This window comes from Clytia hemisphaerica, unplaced genomic scaffold, assembly GCF_902728285.1.
Source record: "Clytia hemisphaerica strain Z4C2 unplaced genomic scaffold, Clytia hemisphaerica genome assembly, whole genome shotgun sequence".
Lineage (NCBI taxonomy): Eukaryota > Metazoa > Cnidaria > Hydrozoa > Leptothecata > Clytiidae > Clytia > Clytia hemisphaerica.
Genome location: NW_027103287.1, coordinates 294,601 through 312,247, shown reverse-complemented (window position 1 = coordinate 312,247; position 17,647 = coordinate 294,601). Strand labels below are relative to the sequence as shown.

General features: G+C 35.3%; 2 protein-coding genes across 3 annotated transcripts in view; one reads left to right on the top strand and one right to left on the bottom strand.

The window, feature by feature from the left end:
• The window catches only part of LOC136808750 (ubiquitin carboxyl-terminal hydrolase 22-like), a 151,219-nt gene that overhangs the window by 65,286 nt on the left and 68,286 nt on the right, over positions 1-17,647 (top strand). The window lies entirely within an intron of this gene.
• The window catches only part of LOC136808768 (casein kinase I-like), a 57,863-nt gene that overhangs the window by 3,716 nt on the left and 36,500 nt on the right, over positions 1-17,647 (bottom strand). Inside the window, exons 2-7 of the mRNA XM_067065307.1 lie at positions 12,823-12,955; positions 11,429-11,539; positions 8,676-8,824; positions 4,661-4,889; positions 3,959-4,129; positions 105-253 (exon numbers count right to left, since the gene is read on the bottom strand). Coding sequence (XP_066921408.1) covers positions 105-253; positions 3,959-4,129; positions 4,661-4,889; positions 8,676-8,824; positions 11,429-11,539; positions 12,823-12,898 — 885 coding nt within the window. The 5' untranslated portion in view covers positions 12,899-12,955. The remainder of the gene's footprint in view (positions 1-104; positions 254-3,958; positions 4,130-4,660; positions 4,890-8,675; positions 8,825-11,428; positions 11,540-12,822; positions 12,956-17,647) is intronic.

Genomic DNA, 17,647 nt, shown 5'->3' with positions numbered 1-17,647 from the left:
TGGTATGTTATAATAATAAAACCACCAAAAAGCACCAATCTCGCCTTGAAACAATCAATGGTCACTGTAGTATTGAAAACAATAATAAAACTGTTTAAACAAACCGTTTTCAGTAGATTCCAATCAAAGATGTAATCGTAAGTGTATCCTTGTCGGTGGAAAAGAGCGCGGAAGATTTGCCGCAAGAAACTGTAGTCGGGTTTGTCATCAAACCTTAAAGCTCGACAGTAGTTCAAATAAGTGGCGAATTCGGCTAAAAAAAAAACAAAGAAAAACAAAGGTTACTGATTGTGTTAAGGAGCGTTGGTCGAATGGTCAAGGCGTCAGTAATTGAAACTTGGAGTTCACGGTTCAAATCTCCGCTCCATAGATAGCCGAGTCGGCTGGCCGTGGACCCCGTGAAAACAATCAAAACACTGTCTAAAAATAGTAGATTATTGTGCTATCCCCCTTAAATATCGACTCTATCTATCTACGTTGGCTAATTGCAAATTTGAAACTACATCTGGGTCTACTATATAATCAGCCATTATCAAAGAAAACATTCGAGTAACGGGAAATATTATGTTGTTTCTTGGTGAGCTCCACTTCCATGGTTTCCGAAAAAGGAAGTCTCTCGAGTCTTCGTACCTTAAGGGAAGAAATTTTCGCGAGAAGAAATTTTCGCGGAAGAAATTTTCGCGGAATTTAATTTCGCGAATGTTGGGCGCGCGTAATTGTTAAATCGCGAAATTAAATTCTGCGAAATTAATTTTTTTCTTCTTCTTATTTTTTTGTTTTTGACCAGGTATTACCAAAAAGATGACACATTGATTTTTAAGCATATAACGTGTGTATTTTTTATCAATATTACAAATATAAACAACTCCGTGGTCTTAAAAGTTAATCTAAGTTGATAAATTCTTCTCAATCGCGAAATTAATTCCGTAAACTTTGAAATCGGCTCATTCGCGAAATTAAATTCCGCGAAATTTGCCTTTTGAAACTCTGATTCGCGAAATTAAATTCCGCGAAAATTTCTTCTCGCGAAAATTTTCCTAAGGTCTTTTGTTACGGATGGCTTATAACATTACAAAACATAAAAGCCGAAACACTGACTTCATACGTACTGCGTATACGAAAGCCGTTGTCTAAGTAGTGTCCTCGAAATGGCAGAAATATAGTCTGTAAATCGCGTGCCACGCGGCCGGTGCTTCGTGCTGCGTGCCCACGTGCCACGTGCAACGGCCTTGGCGGCCAACTGCCTTGGGTGCAGCGTGCCATCCATTTGGCGTGCCATTAAACTTCGGCGTGCCACCGAATTTTCGGCTGCCATCCGAATTTCGGCATGCCATCCGAATTTTTCGGGGTGCACCGAATTTTGGCTGCCTCCGAATTTCGGCGGCCATCGAATTTGGCGTGCTCTCCGAATTTTACCGAAATTTGTAAACTTGGGGAGAAGATGACACAACTTGACCCCCCCTCCATATGGACCCATTGGGACCCCCAATATGGCTCCCTCAAAATTAGTGGGAAAGCATTTTCAAGGTTTATTTTTATGTAATGACACTTAACTTATGTAAATAATGGCAATATCACACAATATGCGGTTGTATAACCAATTTACACAAGATGTTTCTCATCTCAATAGATGCTGGCGGTGCAAATGGATAGAGATTGTCATGCAATGAAAACATTAATGCTCCAGAGAGCGTTTTAGAGATATGAAAATTACTTTTATTATTATTTTATAATCATTTTTATTGAACAGAGCATTACATCACTTTAAAAGTTTTGAAGGAGATTGGAGGATACACGTGTTTCTCCATGCGTAAGGCAGGGCAGTCTACCTGTCATTTCTTGACCAAAGCAAAATCTCATTTTCAGCTTTAATAATCTATGTTTCAGAACTTATGCGTTATGCTTTTTTCTTGAGCAATGGTTACTTAAGCTGATGCTGACATATGCTTAACTGCTTAATTGTCTATTGTTCTAAAACAATACATCCCTCTGTATTCGATCCATGAATCCCAGCTTGTTATGCTTTATTTAAGTTCTGCTTATAAATAAAAAAAGTTTTGTAGTGTACTTTGGATGACGGTTCAAGTATCTTAAGAAATTGCCAAAATTGAGGGAGAATTATTCTTAAATGTTTCTACTTTTTGACTTGACTTTTTACAAACCATGAGAAATAATCTTATTGAGAGTTTTCGGACTTTTGAGTTTCATCCTGATCTTCATTATTTTTAAAGAGAATTCTTATATAAAAAGCTTTCTCTTAAATGCTCCAAACAACGTAAACTACCCTCAGTGTTAGATTGTTTATGTCATTTTCAGTCGTTTTGAGGCATTCTGGAGTTCTGTACAATAGAGTAAACAAGGATGAAGAACATGGCTTACTTTAGGTATCCTACCGGGGGTTGGGAAAAAAAGATGTCAAACCTTCATATACGAGGGGGGGGGGTGTAATGGTGTTTGTAATAAAATATCCTGGATCGGAAATTTCGAAAAAAACAATTATAGCGCCCCCGGGGCTCTTAGGTATCCGCGAGTCGAAAACGGACATAGTAATGATGTTTATATGTCACGATACTATGAACTGCTTGACGTTAAAATTACTCTCAACGCAGATCTTTCTCCACCCCTTGTCTACGCTAATGTTCTAAAAAAAATTGAAAAGCTTATTCATTCTGAAACCTTTTGAAAAAGTTTTTTTCTGGAATTTTTTTTTTTGAAAACCTAAAAACTTCAAAATGGCCAAAAAGCTCATGAGTTTACGGTTACCGTTTTTGCCTTTTTAAATCAAGTGGTCAGGAGCTGTAGCTAAAAATAAGGAGCTTAGTTAAATAGTTGTCCAAGGGCTAAAGTAATTTCCAGAAGTCATCATTTTTCTTGACTTTCTCTTTATCTTACACCGCTCACTTGGGTTGCCGTACCTTAACCAGTGTAAGAGACCGTAGTAAGTGTATATTTAAAAAATATCGCCTAACAATTAATTTTTCATGGAAAATAAAGGCTCTGAAAATTTGAAAAAGTACGCAAAATTTGGTTGTCACGCCAAAACTTGGATGGCACGCCGGAATTTGGTTGGCACGCCGGAATTTGGTTGGCACGCCGGAATTTGGTTGGAACGCCAAAACTTGGATGGCACGCCGGAATAGGATTGGCACGCCAAATTCTGGCATGACCGCCAAAATTTGGAGGACCAAAATTGGAGGAAGCCGGAATAAGGATTGGCCGCCAACAAGTTGGTTGAACAGCCAAAATTTGGGATTGGCCGCCCAAAAATTTGGGAGGCACGCCAAAAAATTTGGATGGCACGCAAAACTTGGATGGCACGCCGGAATTTGGATGGCACGCCGGAATTTGGATGGCACGTAGGCACGCTGGCACGCCAAGACACGTTGGCACGCTAGCACGTTGGCACGCCGAGACAGTTGGCACGCTGGCACGTTGGCACGCCAAGACAGTTGGCACGAAGGCACGCATGGCACGCTGGCACGCCTAAAAACCGATGGCACGCTGGCACGCGTGGCACGCGATTTAGCAGACTCCAGAAATCATGTACACTACGACATTCGAAATTTCATGACTTGTATACTTAATACTTAAACCTATTCAATCATTTTGGGAATTGAATGTCTATTGATTGAACAGAGAATCGTAATCTTATTTCAATTATTAGCCGGATAATGAGTTTTGAGGGTTTTACTTTTTATAAAAATGTGTTCAATTTTTTTGGGTGTGTACTAGTGTACTAGAGTGTGTACTATACAGGGTGTCCGCAAAAAAGTATCTAGTCGTAATGACTGTTGTAAAAACAATTATTGTGTTGGTATATATTTTCTTACAAACACACGCAATAACCTTCTAACCTTCTACTCAGAATCATGTTCGAACTCAAATTTTTTTTTACCGGACACCCTATACACTGAAGGAAAAAATAAATGAAGAAAAAAGAAAAAAAAGAAGGTCTTACAAGGATAAGTACGACATAATTGATCGATGGACGTTGACATTTTCTTTTCACTGATTTTCTCATATTTTTGTCGTTTGGTGCCCGCACGTAATCCCTGCCATGGTAACACGCCCAAGTTGAAATACATTAGAACGTAAGCTAACGATTCCATATCGTCCCTTCTACTTTGTTCTATGAGAGGATGAAAACGAAATTACAATCATAAAGTTCAACGTTTCTTTTCAAATGGCCAATGGTCTTTAATTACCTTCATCCGGGGTATTTAGAGGTACAATTTCCAAAACTTACCTTTACCCAAATGCGTGTTTACACTAGTGTAACAAGCGGTGTAATAACGAAGAGCGTTCTAAAACTAACCTATACCAAAGCCAAATGCGTGTTTATACTAGCGTATCGAGCGTGTTCACAACGAAGAGCGTTCTAAAACTAACCTATACCAAAGCCAAATGCGTGTTTATACTAGCGTTCGAGCGAGAGAGTTTTTAAAAACTAACCTATCCAAAGCCAAATGCGTGTTTATACTAGCGTATCGAGCGGTGTCACAACGAAGAGCGTTCTAAAACTTACCTATACCAATGCGTTTGATACTAGCGTATCGAGCGGTGTAATAACGAAGAGCGTTCTAAAACTTACCTATACCCAAATGAGTGTTTATACTAGCGTATCGAGCGGTGTAATAACGAAGAGCGTTCTAAAACTTACCTATACCCAAATGCGTGTTTATACTAGCGTATCGAGCGGTACCGGTCAAATTTTTATTCTCTCTGTATGGAATGTGTAGATGTGTCTTTTGGTCGCGATATTTCTTGGCTAATCCGAAATCAATAATGTATACCAGGTTCCCTTTCTTGCCAAGGCCCATCAAAAAGTTATCTGGTTTGACGTCTCTGTGAATGAAGTTTTTGGAGTGTACGTATTCTAAACGACTGATCTGGAAAGAAAAATAATGAAAAAGTTGAGAGGGTAGTAGAGTGGGGGACGAAAAAAAGGCGCCATTTTCTCTAGCTGTCTGCTCAATGGTCGGTACTTCCCTGGATGGACTTTTCTACATACCCCTAGTCCTTCTCTTTAGCATCAAGCAGATAGGCACCAAGTACAAGTTTGTACCATGTATATATAATATGGTATGGTCCGGTCGGGAATTTAGCTTACAACCTTGCGACCACAGCTAGATGTTCTACCTTTATGCTACGGCCGCTTTGAGTGGTACCAACGAAAGTGTGTATTAGACGGACAGTTTAATTTAAGGGGTTGGAGGGGGGTCAAAAAAATAGTTCCCAACATATGTTAAAATTCTCAATCTAAATTTTTCGAGCAAATCCATCCAAAAATTTGCTACACCCCCGCAGAGTTGAAGTTATTCTCTTCCCTATCACTGTTCGGTCTGTAAAGGGGATGTCGAAAATATTCTCCTTAGAAACCGTACGAAGCTTGATGCAATTTTTGAAGATATGACATCAGTGTTTCAGTTCTCAAATTCAGTTGAGCAAGAATTTCAGAATGTGTATTTGTATGTCCAAAAAGCTTTGGAGTAGCCTGTAGAGCTTAAAATTAACCTACGGAGCTGCTGTGACACGGACATCGTATGTTTTTTCTTCAAAAGAAAACACAAACGCAACAAACAACGCAACTCAGCATATTATGTCAGCAGCTGACATTGCGTCACTTTTACAACATCTTTTTTGTTGCAATTGACGTTTCACGGTCAAAATAAATCGTGAGTAATCAGGACCATCGCGTTCTGAGTGTAAAAAAACCACAAAGTTTTTCGAATGATTTTTTCGATGGATCAAATTTAGTAGTGTCATTTTTATAAGAACAAACTATATAAGAACATAAGGCTTCGATGGCCATACTATTAAGAACAAGTTAAGAACATTTTAAGGCTTTGCGGACTCCAAAACACCTAATTTATTATGAAATGGACAAAATACTCACAAAATGGTTAAGAACATTTTTAGGCTTAAAACTCAAAAAGTTAAGAACATCCGAAGGCTTCAAAAATGTTGGATATTCTTATAAAAAAAACGTGTATGCAATAAAAGTGTTAATTGTTGATAAGTTCTATCATTGAAAGTGAATGAGAACGGTCGGGAGTTTAGATGTTGTTTGCGAATTTCATTCAGAACAGATATGAAAATATAGGGTCAGGCTGTCATTTTTTATATGTTTATTTTATATATTGTGATATGTTAGTTTTTTAGTACAGCACGCGATCTCCCAAGCTTAAAATTTGGAGAGAAAAATGTGAACATAAATCATACCGATGACACTGTATTTTCATGATAACAATGAGGCTCAAAAATGTCTAAAGAAGAACAATTTAAGAACAATCCATCCATCGACTGATGAAATGGCTGAATATTAAGCAAATTGAAGGTTGAATTTTAACAGAGCCTGGAATACCCTAATTTTGCTCTTCAAAATAAGAACAGGATAGAATAATTTGAGGCTGAAAGTGCCAGAAAATATGAACAGCCGTGCTTTAAAAAAAGTAAAAAATCCCGAACAGCTCTCATTATTTTCAAATTTGCGTAAAAAATGTGAAATCGAGTTTCGCGTTCTTATAAAAAAAGTGCTTCGACTTCGGAGAAGAAAAATTAGTATTGTTACTGTATTATACCATTTTACGAAAAAGCGTATACAAAACAAAAACAAAGTTATAATTAGTTCTAGTTGAGAGCGCCGGAAGTGTTAATTAGCTTGTCAAAGTGACGTTGTCATGTCACAGTGGTTATAAACTACTTTCGTTTATCGAAGTTTTTTTGTTGTTTTCAAAACCATCCAAGTGAATTGAACTGTACAAGTTTTTTTATAAGAACAAACTATATAAGAACATAAGGCTTCAATGGCCGAAATGTTAAGAACATGTTAAGAAAATTTTAAGGCTTCACGGACTCTAAAACAGCCGGTTTCTTAGAAAAATGGGCAAAAATGGTGAAAATAAGAACAAGTTAAGGACATTTTTAGGCTTAAAAACTCAAAAAGATACGAAGGCTTCAAAAAATTTGGATGTTCTTAAATAAAAAAACGTGTATATAAACATACATTATGAATAATACTGGGAGAGTGGTTGGGGATTTCCCTCAAGACGCGTGTCTTTGTTCGTGAAAGTTTGGACCGACCTTCGACCATCCTTCGAAAAAAAACTTGGCGGCGGACAAAGGAAAACTGAAAAGATTCTACTAAAGTGCAACAAAAAAAGCTTTACAGGTCTGTGTCAGTGAACATCCTTAAGGGGCCTCAAAAAGGGTATTTCTAGTCAAGGTAAAGCGGTAAAGAGATAAAATCAATAAGTTATATAAAAACTAGAGGTCTAGAATTTCCAAATAGTCACTATCCTCAACCCATCTAAACAACATCATATACATAATGTTCCTAGGAAAACCAGTATTTGGCCATACAAACATTAACAGAAAGAATTTTCAATTCAAGATAAGTACACACATTGAAGCCTTCAGATGTTCTTAACTTTTTGCTATATGCTAAGAAAGTTTGTGTTTCAGAGTCCGCGAAGCCTCAAAATGTTCTTAAGTTGTTCTTAATATTTTGGCCACCGAAGTCTTAAGTTCTTATATAGTTTGTTCTTATTTAAAAAAACGTGTAGCAGGCTAAAAACGAGTCGGCACCAAGAAAGAACCAGGTAAGAATTGTGGTTTACTTTTTTCTTGAGTCGTACTTTGAAGAAGGAATCGAGAGATTACATGGAACAAGGAAGGAAGCGCTGAGACCGTTGATCAATTTATATTTCAAACAAAAAGGCCTGCTTGTCTTCGTTTGAGATGTCAAGCAAGCTATTAGAAATTATTGTTGCAGCCAGCTGCTTTTGTATCTCAACATTTGAGAGCACAATTTCCGAAGAACAAGAGTTTAATTGGCCAAAATTTCCTTTCTTTTTGACAAATCAAAAATGAACTAATTTCAGGGCAACCAAATTCGCCCCGAAAGGCTCCCAGAAAGTATGACTTCCTTATCATGACGGAGTGAAACTTTTTTTTCAAATTTCAAAACAATTATTGAGCAGGCAAAAAATTGAAATTGGTACAAATAGTCATAGGGTGTCAAAACAACCTATTATAAAATAATCATGTCGTCAAAATTATCTTAGAAGATAAAACGCGAAAGGGTTGACTTCCTTGAATTGAAATGTTAAGTGTAAATAAATCACTATGCCATTGTGGGAACAGGGACAAAGAAAGCATCACCAAGAAGGGATTTTCACACTTTCCATTTATAGATGCCCCTAATCTGACCACTCTTCCCTCCTTATATTAAAAGTCTTTCTAAGCCCTTTTTATTATTTTTTCAAAAAGTCATAAATTATATAAAAATCCATCTAGTCATTCAGCATGAAGTATCGAGAGTACATTATACCTTCTGGGCAACCGTAGTGCAGAGGTAGAGCATCCGGCTAAGGTGCGAAAGGTTATGGTTTCAATCCCCGGTCGGGTTATACTACAGACTTCGTATTTAATATAAAGATGGTACTTGATTCCTCTCTGCTTGACGCTCAGCGATTAAAGAGAAGGATCAAGGGTAAGTGGAACAACTCAGGTAGAAAGAATGACGACCTCCACTACCTTCGGGTAAATATCTAAAGAGAAGCCTTCGGGGTCACCTCTGAATACGGTCACAGACTTACTTATTTACCAAATCTTCTGGGAAAAACAAAATGTTTAAAAATCAGATTAATCATAAAAATGGACCTTCCACTTACCAGTTGGTCAGCGAGCAGTAGGACGGTTTTGATACTGAATTTACGGTTACAAAAATTGAATAAATCTTCCAAACTTGGACCCAGGAGCTCCATGACCAAAACATTGTAATCGCCTTCTGTTCCACACCATTTGATCGATGGTATACCGACTGTAAAAAGAAAGTGATAAAAGAAAAGTTTTAATACTAAACTCTCATAAAATGATTTGAATAGTTAAGGCATAATAACGAGTACATAACCAATGAAGTATAAGCGAATCTTAAAACCTGAAATGAAAAAGTGAAGCCTTTAAAATGTGCGCCGTATTATTGACGACAGATTGAATCTAGCGATTTCTTTGTTTTCGAATGGAACATTTGGTACATTCTTCTGGCGGTAAATTTTACTTTCAATCCGGCATTTCAGTGAAATCTACGCGGAGCACGCTGGGCCGCGCAACTTTGGTAGGATTTAATGGTTTCAAATCTTACCAAGGAAATTCAAAAAAACATTTGATCCGACTAAAGAAAAAGTTAAAAAGGAAAGTTTTTGTAGCTATAATAAAATGATTTTTGGTGATGGAGAGAAAAAGCTCTAAATCCAAAACTCCCCTAACTATATTGGTGGAGAGGGAAAGGGCCACACATAGTGCATAAACATCTCTTAGTGTGAAAAATCCCATGAGAAAATATATTTCATCAACCGGCTGAAAAGTTTGTGAGCAGGATCGTCGAGAAGCAGTTATTTTTTACTTGATTTTGATACTAATACTAATAGCCATAAATAAAACCACAAAAATTAATGATTTCTAGATTGAGATGAAAATTGATAGAAAATGTGGTCTAGGACATGCCAATATCAAAATTTACGCAATATTGAGTTTCCTTCAATGAATGAAAATGATGTTAAAAATGAAAACCCATGTTTATCACAACAATCTTTTCCACAATTTCTTGTCTAGCCCTTTAAGTGCCGATGTCGTATATATACGACATGGGCTATATAGGAGGGCGAAGCCCTCCTGTAATGCCCAGTTTGAGTTAGAAATCGTTATTTTTGGTCGAACTCGTAGGAATTAGATTGTCCTTTATGGTCAAGCAAAAAAAAATTCAAAAGTGAGTCTTTCCAGCGAAATTTTAAGCAAAAAAGTCAAAAAAATGCAAAAAATTGACAAAAATTCACTTTTTTTGAGATTCTGACCGTTTTTTGACTATTTTTGGTCAACGAGTGATCCAAGAACCTCCAAATTTGGCCCTGTTTTACTTTATTCTGTCTTCTAGTGAATTGATTTGAAATTTTACCACTGGGCACCTTTTCATCAGTTCAGTCAGGTCCGCGCAGCGGGCCTGACTGCTTTAATTCCCTAACCTACCCCCCCCCCTTGGCCGCCGCCCACCACGCCCTTCCTAAATCGGGCGGCGCCGAAGGCGCCCAAAAGAAAGGAGAGACTCTAAGCTATCCAACGAGCTATATACGAGCTTCTAATTCCTTCTAGATCAGGAGATATAAGCCCTTAAAGTTTGAACTAGCGATTTTTTAAAAAAAACTTAGAAAAAAGGACCCTGGCACTCAAAGGGCTAGGATTCAAGAAAATAATAAAATGATATTTATGACACCATTCTGCACCATTTTCAATGAAAATCTAATTTCAGAACTTATGTTACTAATTTCTCTTATCTATAGAAGGAAAGGGTTTTTAGAAGATTTGTCTGATCATTAAATTCTTTTAAATACTTTATAACGAGAGCTATTACCCTAGTATTGTTTTGACGTCTTTGCGAGATGAGGTTTTCGATGTCAGAAAATCAAGATGTAATTTTTTGTGACAATTCAACCTATTATAGTGGGGCATACTGACCAACGTTTTTAAGGTCAGGAGTAAAAATTGGCCGAGAACTCCCCTCCCCCTTGGGTTCTGATTTTGTAATACAGCCAGGCTGTAAATATGTCAAATTTATCGCAAACCGCTTAGTCCTTTTTTGTACTAAATTTAAAGAAAAGAACCCACTTGGTTGTATATAAACATTTTTTCACAAAAAAAACATCTTGAGTTTTCTCACTTTGCCTTTGACGTCCCACCTTATTAATTTTTCTTTTTTGATTTTAGGTCCGAATGATGTTGAAATTATGTAGTTTTAGTTTTACCAATGCATGAAACCCAGTGGTATTGATATAGAAAAAATAATATTTCTTTAAATGAAGTTATTCCCTCTGCAATAGTAATGCTCTGCCAAAATCCCTTCGAAACCTCACAAACTGTACCAAACAAACTTTTAAACAACATCTTGACTAATTCCTCAATACACTGCCAGACGAACCACTGCTTCCTAATTATTTCAACTTCAGGAGAGCTCATCCAACAGTGTATCAGCAATGGTCAATCATCGGATTCCACGAATTGGATGAGTACCATAAAGTACAAAATCAAAAACGAAGTATCACGAAGAAATATAGAAAAGCACTCTAATTGTGAAAAACAATTGGGCTTTTCTAGAAAAAAAACCGTGCACCCCCTGTTGAGGAGGTCCAACCTTTTGTGACCTACCCCCTTGGAATTCCAGGCAATTTTAGGATCATACCCCTCTGGAATTCCGAATTTTTACAAATTTTCAATCATTACCCTGTTGGAATTCCGCTTATTTTTGACGGATTTTCGTCTACCTTTATGGAATTCCACTGCATTTCAAACCTTACCCTCTTGGAACGGAAATGGTTCGATTTTTTTCTGGAAAAGCCCATTTACACCAAGAATAATTTGAGGACCCTCTACTGACCTCCACCCTGCATGAGTCTGTAAAATCGTGCTTCAATGTGTAATTGTGGATGTTTTGAATGGACACATTCCAATTTGATGGCCACTTCTTCATTATTCGTTATGTTTGTACCTGGTGAAGAGAAAGTTGGCAAAAAAACATGATAAAACAATAATCTAGCATGCTTTAACAGGGCTTGAAATAATGGTCGGACATCGGACATTGTCCGACCCAAATAGCTTCTTGTCCGACCAGAAAATCATAATTTTGAAGCTAAAGCAACCCTGATCGGACATTTTGTCCGACCCACTTGAAATAGTTATTTCGAGCCTTTAACTTTACTATTCAATCGTTTTCAACTATTTTTGTTCAGACTAAACACTTACTAAAAACCAATAAATTCTATCAATTGCAGTGTTGTCTTTCGGTATAAATTGAGAGAAAAAAATATCAAGTTATTCACAGAATTTTACGAAATTTAGACACTGAGCCTCGAGTCTTTTATTTAATAACTTACCCTTTGGGAAATGATTTATACAATTTATAAAAGATCAGTATATAACACCGTTATGAATAAAATCTCAAGTCTGGATCATCAGAACAGATTCATTGTTTTGTTTTTAACATCTCAAAGATAGAAATGTCACAAGGATACCTAAAAGTTCTTTGGTTGCTATAGCAACCAGTAAATTATCTATATCACATGAGGGAACCTGTCAAAAGTTCAAGCAACTCTCTCATATCATATAACTTTTATTTCATACAAATTTACAAAGCAAATCCCGAGGTCGAAACGAGACAAACATTTAAAGAACCTTGGGAACACTGTTGTAAAAGTAATCAAATCTTAAAATATATCTTACAATCAATAGCCAGTGTATGATAAACAGACTTTGATATGAAATTGTGAGTCTCTAAGGGAAAATATCTCAAGTGCAGTATCAAAATATTGATTTTTTTTCTCAAAAAATTGATTTAATTTTAGAAAATTTTCAATGTAGAAAAGGAACTATTTGTAAACCTAAATTGAAATTTAACACATAAAAGTGCATTGTAGAATGATGTAAAATGTATCCATCAATTACTTTTAGTAGAAGACTCGACATAATTCCCTTGGATTCCCTTACATTCAGATGTGAATGTACAGCTTAAACAAAGCCAATTGAATATCTCCCTGGTCTGGAGGCCTGGGTGTAAAATGGTTGGGGGACTGAGCAAAAAGTTCAGATGAGATGGAGTTTTTATAAGATACCTTAATAATTGGTCATTTGAAGTAATAAAAATGACGCGTTCTTTAGAAAAAGTAACGAAATTGTTTTATTACTGGCTAACGACCAACCAAATCAAATAAGAGCTTGTAAAAACTCCATCTCATCCCGAAAAGTTTGATGAATTCTTATTTTGAAAAAACTCACCTAAATAGATATCTCCAAAGGATCCACTACCAATTTTTCGGCCTAGCCTGAAACGACTTCCAACTCTCAGCTCCATTTTCTATTTGTGTATTTTGTGAATTGTTGTGAGATGGTATTGTTTTGTTTTGGTATACTTTATTTGGTATATTTTAATATTTTGTCTGAGAGAGATTAAGAATTAATATAAAAAATCATGCATAATCTAGAAATGAGCAAAGAAATTAGAAGTTTAAAGAATGAACTAAGGGCACATTAAAAATTATAATACATCCAACTTAGTCAGTGGGTGCCCTTTAAAAGATTTAATGTACAACTAATCTCCATTGACATATAGTAGGGTTTCAGAGCATCATTTTCGCAAGGGAGATTTGCACATTGACAGCAATAAGACAAATGACCTCTATTGCCATAGTTTTTATCAAAGACAAATTCTTTGACCCAAATGATCATTTTAAAGTCCTAGAAAAACTATTTATTACATTTATACTATGTAAAAAAAATTGTACAAATCCTACCAAAACAGACCAGAAGCTATTACTCGAAGAGAAGATTGTTTGAAGAAATAAAAACCACATGATTTTAAAAGTAAATAGAATGTGCTGGAAATTCACAAGTAGTTCCTAAAATGCTTAAGCTACTCAGTATTATCCTTAAAATTTTCTTTGTAGCACACATGAAAAGGTTGTATCTACAATCAGTGACAAAATATGTGGCAATTTCTTAAAAAATCCCTCCCCCCCCTAATATCAGTGTTGATGTTCACTTTTTCTGAGCATGGTGGCTTTCTACCCATCAACATAGATACTAAGGGGGAAGGGAATTCTTAACACAATATTTAGTCACATATTGTAGATGGTATGTTATCACCACAGGCTCAGTTAAAAAAATATGAGCTGATGAAAGTATACAGTGCTGTTTGAGTTGAGGATAGTTTCTAGCAAAATATAGATCAATGAAAATGTGTTTTTCAATATTAAAATATTGTTAACTGATAATTTTTAAACAGTTGAGAGGTTATTTCTAAATTACGCTACTGACAGAAAAAGCGCAAAAACATAAATGAAACATAAAAAGATATAATACAAAATTAACTTGAAAAAGATTGATTGCTTTCAATGATGGGCAAGAGAAAAAACCATCAAAACATGATTTAAGTCTTCACACATGTTCAACATTTTATTCATCACAATTTGAAAATACTCAGAAACTTCAACTCCTCCTGCTAATCAATTATCTAAAAGAAAAAGTAACAGATCCCTAAAGAAGACCAAAAAAATTTCTTGACAACATCAACATGAAAAGCAGCACTCTACAAACTTAAAAAACGAAGAAATTTGAAAAAAAAAATTTTAACTTGATCAAACCTTCATAAGGAGTAATTTCCTCCAAACCATTTTTCGTCATTAACTTTTGAAAGGAAGATACAATGGTCAGAGAAAAACCAGTTTTTTCTAAACTAATTGTCAGATTATCTAACAGTTTAATTATAAAATGCGCGACAGTTAATTATCACAAATGACAACAGAAAACAAAGAGAAAAACACCTTCTTGTTGAAAGAATATAAAAAAACTTATTTAAAATCAACAACATTCTTTAATTATAAAGGCCTTCAAACAGCTTCAAAATCTTTCACGTTATAACACACACAATCCCAATTTTTATGGATCAAATTTAGTACATTTTATTTTTGTAAGTTAATTAAAATTTGGTTTTCTGGCAATGTAAATTGTAATTTAAGTAAGTTCTTATAAAAAAACTTTTCTTGAAGTTAAACTGAAGAAAGACAATAAAGAAAGAGGATGCTTCTTCTTCATGCAGTATCATCATGTTTCTCGTGATTTCAGATGTAGTTCCTTTTCAATTTTTGAAATCATAAAAATAATAAAAGTGAAGTGAAGAAATCCTACTGTTTAGAATATTCACAAAATATTTCATAGTCACAGTGTTGCCTGCTGCTAAGGAAATAAGCTTCTTAATCAAACTAATGAGTATAATTTGAAGAGAAAATGTATGGAAAATAATATAAAATTTCAAAACAGACTGAAAATCACAAGGACTTTTTTATAACCCTTATACTTTATACCCTTATACATTTCATTTTAAAAATTTTTTAACTACCTCAAACTAGATGTGTAAATAAAATCAAAGAACTGAAGAAAAAACAGCTTAATTACAGAGATCGTCGTAGTAAAAGTGAACTGAATTGTAGAAGTATATTCCACATACTGTGAAAGTTCCCAGTGCTTCAAAAACAAACAAAGATGAGTCAACAGATTTGGGTCCCTAAAAAAACTTGCATGTAAGATTTCAATACAAAACCGTTGTTTTATGAAAACATGACACTTGATACCTGTTGATAGTGATACTTGTTTTAATAAAAAGAAATTGAAAATTATTTATTCATAAAGAGAAATTGACAGTTTTCTACTCATTCAGACTGCAGTACAGTATATTACTTTTGGATTGCCAAGAAAAAAACAATAATAAGGGATCTTATTAAACTTTGAATTGAACTTTAATAATATAACTCTAAACCTCAAAACTTTCCAACTGTACTTTTACATAAAAATAGGCTGAAACATACACACTAAAACGTTGAGCTAAGATTAAAAAATATGGATAGATGAACCTAACAACTAACATCAACCAAAGTTTTAAAAACCACAATCTAGAGTTATGAAGATATGATCTGATATTATATGTAGACATAGTTTCTTGAAATAAAATTAAATTCAATTGTATTGAGATTTTGTTATTAAAGCTAAACTTCAATGATAAGCTGTATGCATGCTGTTTTTAAGTTAATTTTTGTGAAATCTGATATATTAGAAATTGAATCAAAGTCAGATGGATGAAACCAATCTAATCTTCTAGCATTATAAAATATCAAAATAAAACTTCCCAAGTAAATTCTAAACACAGATAAATTTTATTTGTTTTCAGTGATTAAAAAAAACACTGCCATTACCACTTTTTTCTACATTTCTACATATAATTTTGGTTTTTTTTGTATAATTTTCTTTTATAATTGAATTATAATATTTTCATTAATAAATACACCATTTCATGTAAAATTTGCAAGATTAGGGTTAATCTCAGACACAGTTAGGCAATCATCAAATTATATGTTCCTTTTGCTTGATAACTTAAAATTTGGCTGCTCAATCAGAATGTCTTTTTCAAGGTTTAAACAATGAGATTGTCGCATATGACCAACCAGTGTTTTTTCCAAGCACCCAAATGCCCCCGTTAGACGGTGGCATTAAACTCAATTCAAATTGAGTTCATTGATAAATTCTATAAATTCATTCAATTTTAACCGTTTTAAAGACAAAAATATGCTCAGCTTTCTGAACCCCCCACCAGGGCTAGCCCTGGACCCACAGGGGGGCTCAAGGCGCCCCCTGCCTCTGATATTGCGGCTTACGCCTTTGTTAAAAACTCAATTTGAAAGTAAAAACGGAGGCATTGCTTGGTGCTTGGAAAAATCCCAGGACCAACCATTGATCCTACTTTTTGATACAAACAGAATTTGATGCAAGAGTTAGATTATCAAAATATCCTTTCTAATTCGATGAAAGCGCTTGTTGATTTTCATATGATTGAATGTTCCTTTTCAAACAATGCCATAGCATTTTCTTAATTGAACAAAGTAAAACAATCAATATTATGTATTGCAGTGCAGTGCATTCAATGACAATGGATTTGACAGTTCCACGATGTTTGCATTTAAACAATCAAAGCAATTAAAACAGTCCATATTTTCCAGGGGGTCAGATTTTTTGTCAGTTTTCTGTCCATTTCTTTGTGTTAGGCAATCTGAGAAGTCCTTGTTTGAATATCATTGGAAAGCTCGTGAAACCCACTAACTTTTACAAATTCAAACTTTTACAAATTCAAAAGTTGGTGAACAATAGTTTTTGCCTACTTATGGCTTGATCTTTTCTTTTTTTCTTTTGTTGATTGCTTGCATCATTAATGACAATATTCAATCTAGAACCTTACTTAGAATACCTAGAACTTTGTCCTGCAATCAAGAGATTCAATTCTAGGGCTTGGGCCTTTGGTCTGGTTCAATTGGTTTCAATCCTCAATTCTGACTATGGATATTGTGTGGACAGAAAAACAAGTCCAATTTCTTTAAAATTCACTTCATGGAAAGCAACGACCCATAGTATGGCCCAAGCTTTATTATCGGGCCACTCAGCCATTTTGAACTTGAAAAACTCCCATGACCTTAAGTGGCAGGGAGGCATGTTTGGGGCATGTTTCCCAATTTGTCAGCATGATCGTGTTCCAAATCTTTTACTCCTAAACTTACCGCAACATCAATGCTAGGAGCAAAGGAATGTTTTGCTGTTTTGGCCCGAGCATGACCTAAAATGTTTGGGGTTTGTTCAAGTTGTAGGTTGTGGAAAGCAGCCTGCAAACTGTAGGGTTGTCTAATATAAGTATTTGACCATGTTTTATTTTCATCATCCATAATTAGATGGTATGACCAAAAGTTTTTCAGGCCAATTGGTGAATTTGAACAGTCATTCATGACGTGACCATACAAGCAATTCAAAGGACACAAAATTTATGTTTGGTGTAGCCGGCAAATTGCCAAATGATATAGGGTGGAAAAAGTGCCGGCAAAAACTGTAAACAAAATTTCTTTGTTGCCAGCAAATTGCTATTTTTCTCTGTTACCGGTAGATTACCATCAAATGTCTCCCCTTAAACCAAATCCTTTTCTAAAAATAGAATTTACACAAATGTTGCTGGCAAACTGTCTACCAGCTTATTGCCAGCTGCAATTGACTCAACAAGAGTGTTACCAGC